General features: G+C 42.2%; 1 protein-coding gene across 2 annotated transcripts in view; it reads right to left on the bottom strand.

Annotated features, from left to right (window-relative positions):
* Positions 1 to 17,276, bottom strand: part of NCKAP1L (NCK associated protein 1 like) — a 348,408-nt gene that overhangs the window by 50,854 nt on the left and 280,278 nt on the right. For both annotated transcript variants that reach the window (XM_088469297.1, XM_088469299.1), the window contains exon 26: positions 17,065 to 17,145. In XM_088469297.1, coding sequence (XP_088325423.1) covers positions 17,065 to 17,145 — 81 coding nt within the window. The remainder of the gene's footprint in view (positions 1 to 17,064; positions 17,146 to 17,276) is intronic.

The raw sequence follows: 17,276 nt of genomic DNA, 5'->3' as shown, positions 1-17,276 counted from the left end.
TGGGATGTGAGTAGTGAGGTGTGATGGGGCTGTGTGAGCTGTGGTGGGGTGTGAGCTGCAAAGTGAGCAGTGAGATGTGATGAGTCGGTGTTGGCTATTGGGAGGAGTGAGCTAGAGGGTGAGCAGTGAGGTGTGATGGTGCAGTGTGAGCTGTGGGGGGGAGTAAATACATTTCAGCTTCAGGCCCGTGTGGACATTAATCTGGCACTACTTACATTTGGATAAAAATAAAAACACTGGGAGTCATTCAGACCCGCTCGCGAGCGGCAGTACGCTCGCAAGCGGGTAGATGTTCCCCACTGCGCATGCGCGAGACCCGGGGAGCGACGGGCTTTCCATCGCTCCGGGTCTCGTACCAAAGGGGGCGTGCTGTCGATGTTGATTGACAGCATGCCCCCTTTGGTGGGCGTGCCGGGGGCGTGCCTGCCAGACGGAGGCGTTCCCATGGGAACGCCTACCGTCTCAAGCTGGCCCCACTGACATCACTAGTCTGATAGAGCCAAAATCACTCCAGGGCTTGCTGCAGCGAGACCCTACCGCAGGGTCTCCGTCGCAAGCCCGATGGTCGCGATGGTCAAGACCATCGCGACCATCATCATGGACGCTCGCTATAGCTGTGAGTGGTCACAATTTGTCTCATCAGGTAGCACCTCCCATTATATATATATTTAGGGTGTGCAGTCCAGAAATCTTTCCCATATACTCCATTTAATGTGCTTTATTGCACACCTGCGGGAAAGGAGACGCCCTCAGTCTGGATTAGCACCCCTACCTTATTGGTTTAAAAGCATGGAGTCTTGTGATGAATATGCACACTAGTAATAGGCACAATTCTAGGTAAGTCCTACAAGTTTTATATACTGTAGTGCAACTTTGGTTCATTTTTGGGGCGTGGGTCCCCCTGGATTGCCTTTGGTTGATCTGTTTCAGGGCACTGCATTATAACACATTTTTCTTTTATAACACATTTTAACCCTTCACTGTTTGTTTATTATATATGTACCTCACTTTTTATTTTCATTCTTTATATGCAGCAGTAGCTGCTCCTAACTATCTCTTTCACACTGCACTTTTCTTACTATGGCGGTGCCCTGGGGCGGCTTAGCTGGGCTAGTTTGGGGGTATCCTGTGCTCTGGAATTGAATCATAGTATGTTAGGGACCTACCCTACAGAGGTTACCTGGATATGGTGGGTAGGCCCATAACCTTGGCCAAGATTATGCTAAAAACCTCTATTGATTGCAAAATGTTATTGCATTTATATATTATTCATAATTTGGAGTTGTGCACCTGAGATTTGTCTGTTTTTGTTCACCAACTAATCATTCTAGTATAGGGGGAACTTCCCCCCAACTGAACGATAAGTAGGCGGACACTGAGCACTGAGCGCTCGCAAGCGGGTTGATGTTGGCCCAGTGCGCATGCGCACGACGGAGGCGGCTCCGTCGTGCGCATGCGCGAGCCCCGGATAGCGACGGGCAAGCCGTCGCTCCGGGTCTCGCTACAAAGGGGGCGTGCTGTCGATGGTGAGTGAGAGCACGCCCCCTTTGGTGGGCATGCCGGGGGTGTGGCTGGCCAGACGGAGGCGTTCCCATGGGAACGCCTACCATCTGGGGCCGGCCCCACTGACATCACAAGTGATGTCAGTGGGAGTGCTCTCGGCTCTGATAGTGAATGGGCTGCTGTCATTAGATTGATGAGTGTTATTGGATAGGCAGTAATCGCAGGGTCCCTGAGGAGCTAATTGGAAAACATCCATCTCCCTCTGTGGCGCTGTAGCCCAGCAACAAGATGGTGCCGCACATGCGCAGAACTACAGACGGAGAACATCTTGGTTAGAGATTGAAGTCTCCCTGGAGGGACCAATATGGAGTATGTGCAGTAGCACTCTCAATCTGCAACAGGAAGAACATACAAAATCCATGCAGATGGTGTATAAATCACTATCAAATCAATGGCCCCAGCACTACAAGTCAGCAATGCCAACCTATGCTAACAAAGTGCTTCTGCTAAACTTAGCGTTCCTATTGGCAGAAGCACCTTGTAATTGGGGGAAGGCTTATCACATACTTGCAAATCTATGCAAATGAGACTTCTGGCTTATTACTTGGTCATAAGTATTTAAACAGCTTTATTATGTAGTATTATTATTATTATTATTATTATTATTATTATTGTTACTACTACTGCTGCTGTACTGCTAATAAGGGGAAACAGGTTTATCTTTTTTAAAATTGTACCATAAATACTACATTATACTTAAAAATGTGAAGCTAGAAGACGGAACGGTGGTTGTAAATAGTCCCTACCAAGATTCCCATAGAACATTGTGTTGCTGGTTTTGACTTTGATATGTACAAATAACATATGTCACGCTGCGGTTTACTATAGCTTTGTCACTAGGTGGCTTTGATATGCTATACAGAATCCATTGATTCATACAGCAGTTGCTACTATATGTCACAAGTGACTTCACTCATCTCCACAAGATACCATGTTGATATGTGGTGTCAGTTATTACTTAATACTCGCCCCATAAAGTTCTGAATAAGCTGCCTGTGCACATCTTCCACAAGGAAACTCTCCTGCAAAGAAACTGCATAAGGCAAGACAAGCTGTTTAGTATTCCTTCAAACTCTACCCCCTGACAAGACATGTCTCATGTCTGCTATCTTAGTCACGTCAAGTTCTCTCTCAGTGCAACGCATCACCAGGCAGCTCCCAGCATGGTATCACACGATGCAGGCAACGCAGACGCCATCTCTATGATTTTGCTGCCAGAAATTCTGGGTCCAGAACACAACAGCTGAATATTTGGTTCTGTAATCTAGGGGAAAATATGGTTTTATCTTCACAGCTGTGCAAAGTCCCAAATAATTGTCTTCTCTACTTAAGGTTTTAAGGTCAAATGATTACCTCAGTGATACTGTCGCTTGGGAAGATATTCAAAGTAAAATGTTACATATGTCTTTTTTTTTAAGAAAGTTCTGGAGAAATAAAACAACTTTTGATTACTTTAATGTCACACTACCCTGATCCAAAACTGCAAAATTAATTTGCCAAAATCTGTATTCTCTTGTTTCCTCTGTGTGTTTCTCCATTATCAATTTACATGTTTAAATTACTCGCTGTAATAGTTTTGTATTATATTATTTATATCACGTTTTCAATGTCAGCTTGTAGCTGTTTGTTTATATTTCATAGCCCTTTAAAGGACAGGTTGCCTTTGGGCAGGGGCATTTTCAGGGTCATAGGGTGAGAGGTGCAATTGGTGCTGATGCCCAGGGCACAAGAACACGAGGGCGCCATGGCTACTGCCCTTGTGGCACTTGTGCTCGGCTTAAGGGGAGCCTGATGCACTCAGCGTCCTGCTCAAAGCTCCGGACTCATGTTTCTGACAGTGAAGGAGCCATTAGGACCCCCAACAGAAAGAAGGCAGATAACAAAGGAGGAGTATTAACGATGAGAAGAACACAATGGAAGAAAAGAGAAAACAGAGAATCTGGTGAACTGTGAGACTGAGGCAGGAGTTTAAGCCACAACATATTCAGATGGCATTGGCTGCCGGGGCCAATATCCGGAATGCATCACATTCCGGATGTTGGTAAATTTGGCAGTATTGTATCCTCCATAGAAACCTATGGTGGATGCGGCTGTCTGCGGGAATGGAGAGATCACAGCAGGTATTAGAGATAAGGAGGGACCCTCCTTAATACCTCCGGGGGAAACTTAATATTTGAGGTTAACCCCTGAACATGGGTGTTTTCAGGATTATACCTCAAATATACAATGAAAAATTGTTTAAATGACCCTTGGATTTTGTAGTAAGATGATTAGTGAACGTACAGTAGTTTTGGCCGTTTCTGTGAAGTGAATGGAAACCACATTGGAGTGGGTCTAGGTGTAATTGGGAGGAGAGGAAAGCAGTGAGGCATCTATAGAAAATTCGAGACAAAGGGAAGGAAAAAGATAGGGCAGTAGTTGTAGAGAGTGTCCGGGTTGAGAGAGGGTTTTTTGATTATGGGTGTGACAAGAGCATGCTTGAAAGAGAAATAGATGGTACCAGGTGAGAAGGACAGATTGAAGAGGTTTGCGAGGTGGGAGAAAGCATCGAGAGAGAGAGAGATAGAGCGGAGGAGGTGAGGGCAAATGGGGTCAATTGGTAGGTAGATAACCGGAGGAGGAGAGAAAGACATGGATTTCATTCCCAGTGACAGGAGAAACACAGAACAGGGTGGACAGGCAGTTGGAGGTACTGTAGAATCAATGAAAAAGTAAAATGAATCCTATTTAACAAGTACTGTCAGTTATTTTCCTATTGCTGTTGCCATTTCAGGATTGTACCAGCAGTAGAAAACAGCAGTAGAAAACAATTATTAATACAGGCAGCACAGATGGCATAATGGTTAGCATTACTGCCTCACATCACTGAGGTCGTGGGTTCAATTCCCACTACGACCCTGACTGTGTGGAGTTTGTATATTATCCCTGTGCTTGCGTGGGTTTCCTCTGGGTGCTCTGGTTTCCTGCCACACTCCACAAACATACTGCAAGGTTAACTGGCTCCAAACAAAATTAACCCTAGTGTGTATGTGTGTGCGCATGTGATAGGAAACATAGAGTGTAAGCTCCACTGTGGCAGGGACTGATGTCAATGGCCAAATATTCCCTGTAAAGTGCTGCGGAATATGTGTGTGCGCTATATAAATAACTGGTAACAAATAAATGTATTTTTTTACTTTTTTATTATTTTTATTTATTTTAACTTTTTTTTCCCCTGTGTTTACATTTTTGGTGACTGCTGCACAGGAAGCTCATACATGCGCATTTGTCTTTACACTGGCCTGGCAAAGCACGAAGTTCAGCCTTACAGCTGCCAGGCAAGGTCACCAAGCTGAGTATCGATCAGCTGCCTCAAAACGGTTGAGTTAGTAAATTGCGGCAATAACATCTTTACTATTGATGATCTTTGTTAGATAGACCACTGAAGCTATTCTAGTTACAATCTGAGTGTAAGGGGGGAAAGTATCACACCTTCTAAAGAGTGGAAAAGTTGCATAGCAACCAATCAGTTTCTAGCTAGCATTTATCTGGTGCATTCTATGAAATGATAGAAGCTGATTGGTTATGAGCAGCTTGTCCACTTTTCTACTCTTTAGAAGGATTGAGACATCTCCCCCTGACTACTCATCCAAATTTCACCAAGTATTAACTGGAACTGTGAAGGTATTTTCTATGATTTAGTCAATACCATACATGCTAACCTGCCGGGATTGGCTGTCTTTGCCTGATGTTACTCCATGTGCAGGATCATCTATGGCCACCAACGCAGCCACGTCTATCGCAGACAATGCAGAAATTGATTAGCTGTCACTAGCAATAACAGTGAGGGTCTTTACACCATTCCCAGACTAGCATGGTGGTCATGGCACTCCATGTTCAAATTGTTACTCAAAATTGATACTATTCACTAGATCTGGAAAGCTAACATTGATTACCAGGATTATTTTCTGAATGCAAACAAACTTAGCTCTAATAGAAATACAAAACAACCCTACTAATAACTCTCATGGTTTTTTCACACACATATACTAGGAGAAGGGGAAATGCATACTCCTGTAAGCTTTTCATGCGTTGCATGTTTACCAATAAAATCTATTGTACTTGCAGAACGTGTATAGAAATAAGTCATGTTCTATCATATTAAACGTGACATTAATATTTTACAATTCAATGGTGGGAATGGCATAGTAAACTCTTATTTGACCTTTAATGTGTTTTCATTGGGTTTGTTTACATGTATCCAATTAGCCGCGATGAGGTTACTGTGTCAACAGCCACACTTTACGGCAGCTCGAACAAAAGTGCTGGCAGCCCCATAGGGCTCTGAGCAAAATTGTGCGAATTCGGGCTCAGAGGAGGCCGTGAGGGCTGCAAGTTCAAGTGACATTGCCGGTGTTTTTAATGCCGCTGCAACAAGCATTCTTCGCAGACAATTGTAGAGTAAAAGAGCAAATGCTGCCGTTAGCAACAATTATAGTCACAAATTGTAATATTGCATTTTAAATTTTAGTATGTGGCATGTCCTATTTCCCATGCATTAGTAGTACTGGTAAAATCACAAATGCAACATACCTAAACAATCGGTAACATTGAGTAACATCGGACCCATACGCACAGTTAAGGCAGGTCAGACCTCACTCAGGAATTGCTTACTTCAGTGCACACTATGAGGCCTCAGGCTTCATATGGTATCGCTGTAGATAATTTATGCATGCCCCTGCAATGCCGCCCCAACACACTGGCATGCCTGCGTTCGCCGACCACCCCCCGTCACCACCCAATCACTCTGCCATGGGTCTGCGTAGCCTCTGCGATCACAGTCCCAATCGCAGTGGCTAGTTCGCACACGTGCACTGCAATGCATATGCATGCACAGAACGCAACAATCGGCCAATTGCATGTGTATAAGCAACTGCGTTCCTTACTGAATCAGACCTATATTTACTAAAAGTCGATTTTGTGTTTTTGGTAGTTTTTCTGTCCATTTTGCAAACTGGCCATTTACTAAAGTCAGAACCAATGGCAAAACAACTAAAATCCCTACTTTAGAACAAATTAGAGCATCGGAACAACAATCAATATTTTTACATAGGCAAGAATAGAAACGGAAGATTTACTAAGCATTGTTTTAAAAAAAACTGACCAAAGATGACCCGGAAACAACAAACACACCCAAACAATAGACCTGCCTGTGGCATGCGTGTTTGGGTGAAGCCCTGTGAAGATCACTGTTATCTGTGCAGGCTTTGTTGGTATAAAATGTTAATAAATGGTTAACAAAAATGGAAAATGGAGTTCCCCTTATTATCCAATAACACCAGACTGAATCAGCCAGGGGGCTAACGATATAGCAGGGGGACACATATAATGGCAACCGGCCCCAAACTAGTCAGCCCAGGACTGGAATTTCTAGGGAAGTGGGGACCAGCCCAAAAAATGCAGCTGCAAAAACTGACCGACATTGGTGTTCAATTGAAACTGAAAACAGATGTATAGTCTATACCCATCAGGTCTATGCCTGTTGGTTTCCTTTGGTTTTGGAAACAAACCAAAACCGGTAGTTAGTAAATAAAATTTACCTCTAAAATTATGAGAGTTTATTTCCCATTCCACGCTCTGAATCCAAGCAATAGTAATATGCTACTTCTCATGATAATGTGGAAAAGGAATAAAGGCAAAAATTCTAGTATATTCAGTGTATATAATAGAAATAAATAATTGTCAGAAGAATTTGTCTGCTTGCTGGTTGAAATAGCACTTGTGGGACTGAGGCTCCCACAGCACAGATCTGTCTGCCTTTACTATGAGTTGACACCATAATAGGGCTAACCTTGATGTCTGAAATAATCAGCTTTTTCGAAAAAAAATAAAATAAATAAAATATGGTTGTAGACACTTAAAGCAATGTATTTAGTATCACTTAAAGTTAAAACACCACTTAATCAGAACATTGCATCCGTCTATCTTAGGCTGAGTATGATATGATAACATAACATGGTCCATTCAACATACAGGTCAATCTTACGATTATTTACGTCTAAAGATTAAATCAGTTTCAATATAATATAGTTTTTCCCTGAAGAAACATGACGTTGAGAGTACGCTGATGAGCCTAATTACAGATGTTATTTTTGTATATAATTACTTAAGTGAATACGGAGGGAACATAATGACCATTCTTGTTTTACATTACATTAGTGGTCTTAATTGAGCTTGATGAATCTGGGCATGAAGTGGGCAGAGGTAGTTGAATTCCAGTCTTATCTTGCTCTATGGAACTCTATGAGTAGAGTGCTCTCTAGTGGTTGAAGTACAGTTAACATTATTGATTGAAAGTTATGTATGCACTGTAACTGTTGTGGGAATTTGGGGGACCTTGGAAACTTAGGGAATAAGGTACACCCATTTATATGACCATCACACAATACTGTTTATTATCAGAATTCTTATACATAATTTTAACTGTCCCATTTATCTCCTAAACTACTTTTAATTTAATTACAGTATATTCTTATCTTACTATAGTTTAATTCAAGGAAATAAGTTGACATCAGGGATTCCAGTTTTTTATACAGTATGTGAAATGTAGAAACTTTGTGTAATGCAATACATTGGTGTACTTACACCTATTTCTGTGGATTCCATACTACTTATTACACCTTAATGAGCATCGAGACAAATGAGTACATTTGCATGTCTGCAAATACTATTAAGTCAGACCTATAACATTAAGCAGTGCTTATGCTCCATCCACTTCCACCCAGCATAAAATATTCTGCAACAGCCCCTATCTTGGTGTGAAACCCACCCTCAGCCCCATATATCTATGCACATGGACCATGAATGTTGCCTCATAATGTTATAATGGTATTCCCAGCTTGAGTTTGTACACTCTTAGGGGTAAATTTACTAAAGTGAAAGATTTTAGAAGTGGAGATGTTGCCCATAGCAACCAATCAGATTCTAGGTATAATATTCTAGAAGGTGCTAGTTAAATGTTAAATAGAATCTGATTGGTTGCTATGGGCAACATCTCCACTTCTAAAAACTCTCAGTTTAGTAAATATACCCCTTATAGTGCAACAGCCTCCAAACTGCAGTCCCAGGTGACATTCCCACAGAAAGTAATTGCGTTTCCACTGTTTTGTCTTGTCCTCCACTGTACCCCCAAATCATAGTGTCACATGTACCTACCTCTACCTGTGTCCAGTGTTCTAGAGCCTTTTCCATCCGTCTATTTCTATTAGTTGCTATCACTGTATGGCTTTTGATTCCCTGATTTTTCAGGATTGCATTTCACAGCCAACCTGAATGAACACCTGTTTGCAGAGCATATCCTGCGTGAATTCGCACTGCATATGTCATACTTGCCAAGTCACACTGACTGTCAGGGAGATCCCTGAAACAGTAGCATTCTCCCTGACTTCTTGAAAAGTCTAGAAATCTCCCTGATTGCACCTTACCCCCATTATGAAGATGTTATATTAAAAATCCTTCAGAAATATATACATTCAAATAAGATCATTAGTATCATTTCCCTGCATTGGTTATAAGGCACAATGATCCCTATGGCTAAATGTATTTTCTGAAAAGTATCAGTGTGTTTTCATCAACACATAGATCTTACTAACTGCTTTGGGGCTCATTTACATTTGGATGTAAGTCAGGTTTATGACACGCCTCTCAGATGTAGCAGTACACGCCCACTTTACCACCATGCTCATAGGTGTTGAATTCACAATCTCCCTTAAATGCTTTTTGAAATAAAGGCAAGTATGGCACATGTTCAGAAATAAAGTTCCCACTAATGATGATGACTGATAGTAAACCAGGTGCTTGCGCAGATTTGGTCACATCCCGAAATGTGTACAACTGTGCCTATGGGCAGATATACGCATTTTTCTCATGCACACATATTTTGGGCAATGCACACTAGATATACCCCTGATCAGGACCTACCAGTGTATGAAAACCTTAGCACCTTGCATTATCTAATATCAAGCTGTAGATTCTCTAATACTCAGACAGTAACCTTCAGATCACTACATAACATAATACTGGATGCTGCAGACAACAAAATGTGTAACCAGTGTACAGTACCTCTCTATTCTACCTGCTACAAAAGTCTAATACACACACTTTGCCAACCATAAATCACAGCATACATAAAGAACATAACAGGACATTATTTACACAAACTGTGTAGTCCAAAGATCCAAAGATGAATGGGCAATCAGGAAGCATTGTAGACTATAAAGCTTATGGAAGCAACTGCACAATGACACCGCTAGCATCAGACATGGATCTCAGTATGGGAAATGCATTTAAGCAGCCCTTTTGGAAGCACTGATTATGTACATGTATGATGTAACAGCAGGTGGCTCATTCCATAAAACTAAACTACAATCGCTATTAGAAATAAATTATCTGTAGGATGTTCTGATATAAATTTCAGTGGTGACCAGATTGTCGGACACATCAATGCGCTGCAGTCTAGTGCAAAAGTTCTATTAAACCTGTCACCAGAGTAAATGTCGTTTAATTTATAGCATAAATATTCCCATTCTATTAAAAGGATATAGCTGGTGAGAAATGAATAATAGGGAAGTCACTATTCATTGGTTAATTGGTCATCACAACCAGTCTCAGTTGTGGAAATGGCTGCTTGTTGGAAAGTATATATAACATACTCGCTCTGAATCAGGGCGTTTTTTTTTTTTTGGTTACGGCCTCCTGGCCGCTCGCCAAGCTGTGGGTGACCACCCACAGCTTTTGCGGGCAGCCAGGTGATGGTCGCGATGGTCGCGACCATCGGGGCTTGCGACGAGACCCTTGTGGTAGGGTCTCGTCTGTCACAAGCCCCAGAGAGCTTCCTGCTCTAACAGAGCAGGAAGCTCTCCACTGATATCACTGGTCATGTCAGTGGTGCCTCCCACAAACGGAGGCGTTCCTTTTGTGTAGCCACCCCACCGCCCCAACATCGACAACATCGACAGCTGCCCCTTTTGTAGTGAGTCCCGGAGCGAGAGAATTTCTTTCTCTCTCACTTTGGGGCTTGTACATGCACGCGCCGCGCGTGCGCAGTACCCCACCATCGACCCGCTTGCAAGCGCTGTGCGCTCGCGAGCTGGTCTGAATCAGGCCCATAGCGTGCGATTTGTGCTACACAGAAGTATTATGCATTCATGGCCTGATTCTTCTGCGTCCACTTTTCCTTATGACCGCAGCATTGTACTTACTTTCATGTGCTAAAGGAACAGTCTGCCAAAGTATGTCGCAAATCTGTGCGCCTGGCAGTGCAAGATTATACCACCTAATGTTCTAGCATCTGCAGATGCAACCATCATTATTCCTATTATCCCATGCAAGAAATCCATCAGAAACAGTCTTCCCTTTCCCGTACACATGACTCAGAATTGCATGGATCTTTGGATACACGCCCACCCATGACACTCCGATAATAATCCCATCAGAAACAGCCGCTCCGTGCGTCCTGATACATCCATTTTCACGGATACATCCTACTCAGAATCAGGCCCTCAGTCCATAACATATACTTACACATACATATGGGAGTACTGAGCAAAATGAGTTATTTGGAGCATGTAAAATCATCCCTGACATCCCCTCCTTATAAAATTATTTAGCGGTGCTCCTCACAGTAACTGTATGTCACCTGACCTCGTGGTAATTATTAGTTTGGTTTTTGGAGCTTTCTAGACAACAGGTTCCTATCCATCAATAGGAAAATTAAGCTACAGTGGCTAACGCCATCTTCAGATGGAGTTAGTTGGTGGGGCCAAACTCTGGAATGCTTCGCATTCTGTAGCTTGGTAGATCTGATAGCTTTGCATCCCTCTAGACACCCATGGGGACTGCAGCTGCTGTCAGAAATTGTAGGACCGCGGCAGATATGTATATATATATATACTGCGGTCCCTGTCTCATACATTTGGGGGGTTCTTTGATATTTGCATGTACCCCCGAAAACGGGTGCCGTATATATTATTTGGTAAATAGGCCCCATAATGAGACCATCACACCAAGTGGAGAAAGACTCCATAGTCTCATGTGACCAAGAATTAACATTTTAGCTTTCACACTAGGAAGCATATTCAATTTGCAGGTAAAATTAAAAAACAAAACTTGCGCCACAGAGTTTTTCCAGCAGCCACAAGGTTTTTCCTATTCAATTGCGTGCAGAGAAAATCAGGTGCGGTAATTTCTATAGAAATTAAGATGGCTTTTTTTCTCGCAGTTTCAGAAAAAGTCAAATTTTTTCTGAAATTGGTATTTTAAGGGCAAACTGTTGGGATTTCCTTCAAAACCACTAAGACACACACCCTAATGACTAATTAAGCAATTGGAAGTTTCCAATTAGCTTAATTAGTCCAATAATTACATATCATTATTGGCTGTTAAAACTCATAATGGCCTCAAATTACCCAAAAATCATATTTTTCGTAAATTTATGCACCCCACATTTAATCAAAGCATTTGTCTAAATAATTGCTTTCTTTTTTTTTTAAATTGTCCTAAAATTACCCCCAAATCACCTTTTTTATACTTTTTTTTTATTTTTCATTTTATTAGTTTGTAATATAACAAAAAAGTTTGTTTTTTTATAATTTTTTTACTTTAAAAAAAATTAACATATTAGCCATACAATGCATTTTAAAAAAAAAACAATATATTTTTCTTTGGGCAAGTAATAACCGTTATTAATGTTACCCAGTATTTTTTATTATTTTTTAGGGCACAGGCAATTTTTTTTTTAAATTTCCCGCTGGTTTTTGCCCAAAAACAATTCACAACAGATTTTTTTTTCTATTGGATACCACGGGTATTGGGAGCGCACATACCCACGGTAATAGAAAATGGTCACGATGCCCGCGTTAATTTTTTAGGGGAAAACCTTGCTGCCAATTGGATATATATTCCTTGGTGCTATGTTTGATACATGCAGAATGACATAATCCCAATAATACTATTACTACAGTTAAGTATGGTGGTAGAAGCATAGTGCCATTGTAATGCTGTTTTGTTGCAAGCAGGGCCGTAACTAGGGTGGTACAACGTGTGTCATTGCAAAGGGCATCGCAGGGCAGGGGGCGCTATTTGAGACTGTACATTTTCTGTACATCATTCTTACTTATAGCTTCCTTTTCTTTTATCCCAGGCATCCCCTGGTCGCCCCTATCTTCTCCCTAGTTGACCATCCCCAACCCCACTCCATCTGGCCACCGCGCCAAGCAACATCAGCACATCCTCTTTTATTTAATGCACACATTTCAGAATACTGTCATACTCGGGACTCAAACCTACCACCTCTTATATGGCAGTCAGTCACCTTACACATGGATACTGTAGACCACAGTGGGTGGTCTACAGTGTCAAATGCAGTGGAGTAGTCAAGGAGGATGAGTTATGGCCTTAGTTTTGACTGCAAGAATGTCAGTGATGACTTTTGTGCAGGCAGTTTCTGTGGAGTGAAGATGATGAAAAACAGACTGAAATGAAATATATATTATTAAAAAAAAAAGTATTAATTTCTACCTAAACACATTTATTTATTAACAGTTATCTATATACCGCACACCTATTATACAGCACTTTTACAGAGAATATTTAGTCATTCACGTAAATCCCTGTCCCAGGGGAGCTTACATTCTATACTCCCTACCACATGGGTTAATTTTTGCCAGAAACCAATTAACCTACCAGTAAGTCTTTGGATTGTGGGAGGAAACCAGGGGGGCTTGTCTGGGGGGCCCAGCAGGGGGCCTAAGCCAGCCAGGTATGAATGACGAATGACACCACTTCCCCTTCCATTGTTGCACAACACTGCTTCAAGATTGCTCAATAGACATTTGTGTATCATTGGCTTGTGTCTCCCTAAAGGTGCGTATCCATTAGGCGATGGGGTAACGACAGTACGATTACGACATCGTTATCATTCACTCGTTCCTCATCCTGGAAGTGCACACACCGAACGATATGTTGTTCAGTGCAGGCACCCTCCCTCATCCCCGATCATGCCCAATCTGTCGTTATCGGCAGATTGACCGGCATGTTCAGGCGATGATTGATGTCGAAAACGACAAGCAGGATCACGCTTGGCTAGTCGTTTTTGACATGTTCATGCCTGATTCATGCACGATTTACGAGCGATTGAACGATTACGATGTCGTAATCGTTCAATCGCTCTGTTTAATTGGCAAGTGGATATGCAGCTTAAGCCTGGAGGCACAACATGGTGGGCAGGGGAAGCCTGACTAAGGTAAGGGCCTGTTCATGTCATTGCAACAAGAGTTGAAACATCTCTCATGAACAGCAAATAAGCATAACTGTTCATCTTTTGCAAATGCTACTGTACCTTAAAAGGCATCTAGCACTACATATACGTATAAGCAAGCTTTTTCTTGCATCCATCTTTTCCTACAGTATGTACGTTTGGTGTGCAAATGCATCCAACTCTAAATGAGCCCCTATGTGTCTTCTTACAGGTAAACAGAGATATGTATGCGAAAAATAACCCTACGCATCATTTTGCAGGTTTAAAAAGTACATGTTATCTTTATTTTAAAAATATATATTTTTATATATATATACTGTATGGCTGCATATCATGTGTCACAAATTCTCTATGTCATTGTTTGAATATCAGGGGGACATAATGAGAAAAAGCACCTTCTGCATTTTTTATATGTGCATCAAGGAAACTTCCACCTGACCTGATTCACATTCCTATTTGCCTGTCTAGTTTCTGCAAATCCAAAAATAAATTTGCACCATGTATAAATGCAAAGCAGAATGTGTAAATGTGTCAGTCAAAAATGCCTGCAAAATCTGTACCAAACTCTGCTGCACACGTTATTATATTGGTACCTTGCTTAAATTACAATGGGAGAGAATCCACATTTCGCCACAAGCTATTTTCTTCCCACCACAATCATAACACTTATATGGGCTTCACCTTGACGTGGAGGATGGGTTCTCAATTATATTCAAATATGCGCTGAGAACCTTATTTATACCCCATGTTAATTGTAGAGTTCGTCATAATTGCTTTTATTTTGAGTATTCTTAGGGCCTGATTCAAAGATGGACGCAATAGCACAGTTGCTGCATCTTTGTACATAGCGACTGTGCCAAAATATGCAAAAGCTGCTGGAAGCGTCTTAAAAAAAAGACGTCCACTGCTGGCACCTCTGATCTGATGCTGCATCCAAAGAAACAGCCATCGGATCAACTGCGCGACCATCGGACATCTGCACACACGCTGCACACACTGATTCCCGCCACAGACTGGATTGACTGCTTGCCGTCCAATAAGGGTCATCACCCATATGGACTTGTGATGCACTCAAGAGACTATATTGGTGGTCAGATGTGAATCTATCACAAGTGTTCACTTTAGTGATCCCATTGAAGAGAAAATTTTGGGGTATAAACAAATTATCTCTTAATTAACAGAATAGAATATGACTTGCAACATCTAATTTGAATTGTGATCACTCTTAAGCCGCGTGCACACTTGCCAATATTTTGAACGATAGCGATATCGCGCTCCCACTGGTTGTTTACGGTATCCCCAGTCAGCTATACAAGTAACACAATCTGGGGATATCGTGAGCGATGCCATGCTGCTGAATGAAGCATGGCACCGCTCCCCCCCTGCCGTCCTCCGTCGCTGGTCGGCATCGGCAAGTGTATATACACTGGCTGAAGCCGGCAACCCCGACGGGCCTGCCGATGACGATATCGCCGCATACACACATCGTCTAGTGTGTATGAGGTATTAGAATAGAAGCAGGAGCGGCTCTAGGTACGGGCAAGCCGGGCCGTCGCCCGGAGCGCCGTGAAATCCGGTGGGCGCAAGAAACCTCCCGGCAGGCGCAAGCCCACCCTCCCTCCCGGCACTATTGATAATATGTAAGCTCAGGGGCAGGGAGCGGAGGAGGGAAGGGGCGGCAACACAGGACGGCGCTGGGCGCAGAAAAGCCTAGTGCCGGCCCTGAATAGAAGCAAGATAAGAGATACATTGTTTCATTTTTTTATGTATTTGATATACTGTTACCACGCATATTTACATCACTGCGCTTTGGGTCTTTTTCTTAGTAGAAATTCATTAATATTAAAATTTTATATGTTTTATTGCATATTTCTGATTACTTTTATTTCATTTTTGGCACGAGTTTAATGTATGCACTGATCTCTTTGCAGGTTTGTAAAATTATTAGAAATCACTGTGCAAATGTGTGTATCTGTATATTTGCTTCCTGTACTGTTTGCCTCATTATTCTGCAATGCAAATTTGCCTTAACCCTACATTTAAACACATACTGTAGGGGCTGAATGTATGCCTGTTCGTGGAGCGTTATCTTGTGTTTTTACAGTCAGCAGACTCCGGAATCCAAGTGACCTCAAATGGTGAATATTTCAGTCGCATCTCCATTTGTTACTGAAGGGGTGCAACTGGGCTGTGATGGGACACACTGACATAGTCATAGTTCAGAGAGCATGAATCATTGGAATTGCAGGATTTGCAGAGTTGGATGTATGTTTATATACTTCTGTTTTCAGTCATATTATTTGCATAAAGGGAAGGCATGTGCAGGTGCGCCCTGATGATGATGATGATTATGACAGCTCTCAAATTAAGGATACGGACAGAGCAACTCTGCATATGGGCAAACATACATTCAGGGCCTGATTCAGAAATGTAGGCAAACCAATGGTTTGTGTACATCTCCAATGGTTCCGGGTCTGCGCAGGCGGAGAACCCACTCTGCGCATGTGCAGCACAGGTCCTGCGTACTCGCTTGCAGACCCCCCTTAGCCGCACCAAGGCTGACATGCTACGGCGCACGGGAGGCAGAGCGGGGGTGGTGACCGCAACCATTCTCCAAAACAGAGGGGTGCTGAGCACAGGGTCTGTGTCATCAGACACAGACTTCTTGGACGGCTGTTCAGTTCTGTTGGCCAGGCTGAGTAAGTCTCAGCTTACGGAGCCTAGCCAGAACAGCTACCATCGTGAACGATGGTTGTGATGGTGATCCGAGGCAATGGTTGCTATTTCCTACTGCTGCATTTAGTTGGACGGTATTGCGCTTCCTTGCGGCTGTGCATTACCTTCATCTCTGAATCAGGCCCTTGGTTCCATGAATGTAATGCAGAATCTGGTATGGCTGACTTGTGTGCAACTCTGTATAAGGCCCTTAGTGGGGGCACATATTTAAAGACTGGCAGCAGACATAAAAACAGAACCACATTTCTTAATACTAATACCAGATACTAATGGAAGTGTTTATAAACTGCACATAAAACGTGTGCCCGCCCTCCACAAGCCCTTGTCTGGTATAAGAAATAATGCTGAAGAATGTCACCATTTTGCTGAAATAATGCTGAAGAATGTCAAATTTAAAGTAAAATCACTAATTTGATTTCTATTTTAATAATATATATTTGGATCATGCAATGAGGACAGATACAACATACCTGTATGTCAAGATCAGGGGTGACAAAATCCTTTAGGTACTCAATCGGACCCATCAGGTAAGGACAGTGCTGGGTGAAAACCTTCAGTAATAACACAAGACAAAGCTGAGCTGTTAATTAAATAATTACATATTAAATAATTATTTATTAAGATGAGCTCACCCGGCCCATTACAATCACTATGAATTCATATGAAAAGGATTACATTGATA

This window comes from Taudactylus pleione, unplaced genomic scaffold, assembly GCF_031769625.1.
Source record: "Taudactylus pleione unplaced genomic scaffold, aTauple2 ptg000089l, whole genome shotgun sequence".
NCBI lineage: Eukaryota > Metazoa > Chordata > Amphibia > Anura > Myobatrachidae > Taudactylus > Taudactylus pleione.
Note: the sequence above shows the minus strand (reverse complement) of the source record. Positions and strands in the feature narration are given on the sequence as shown.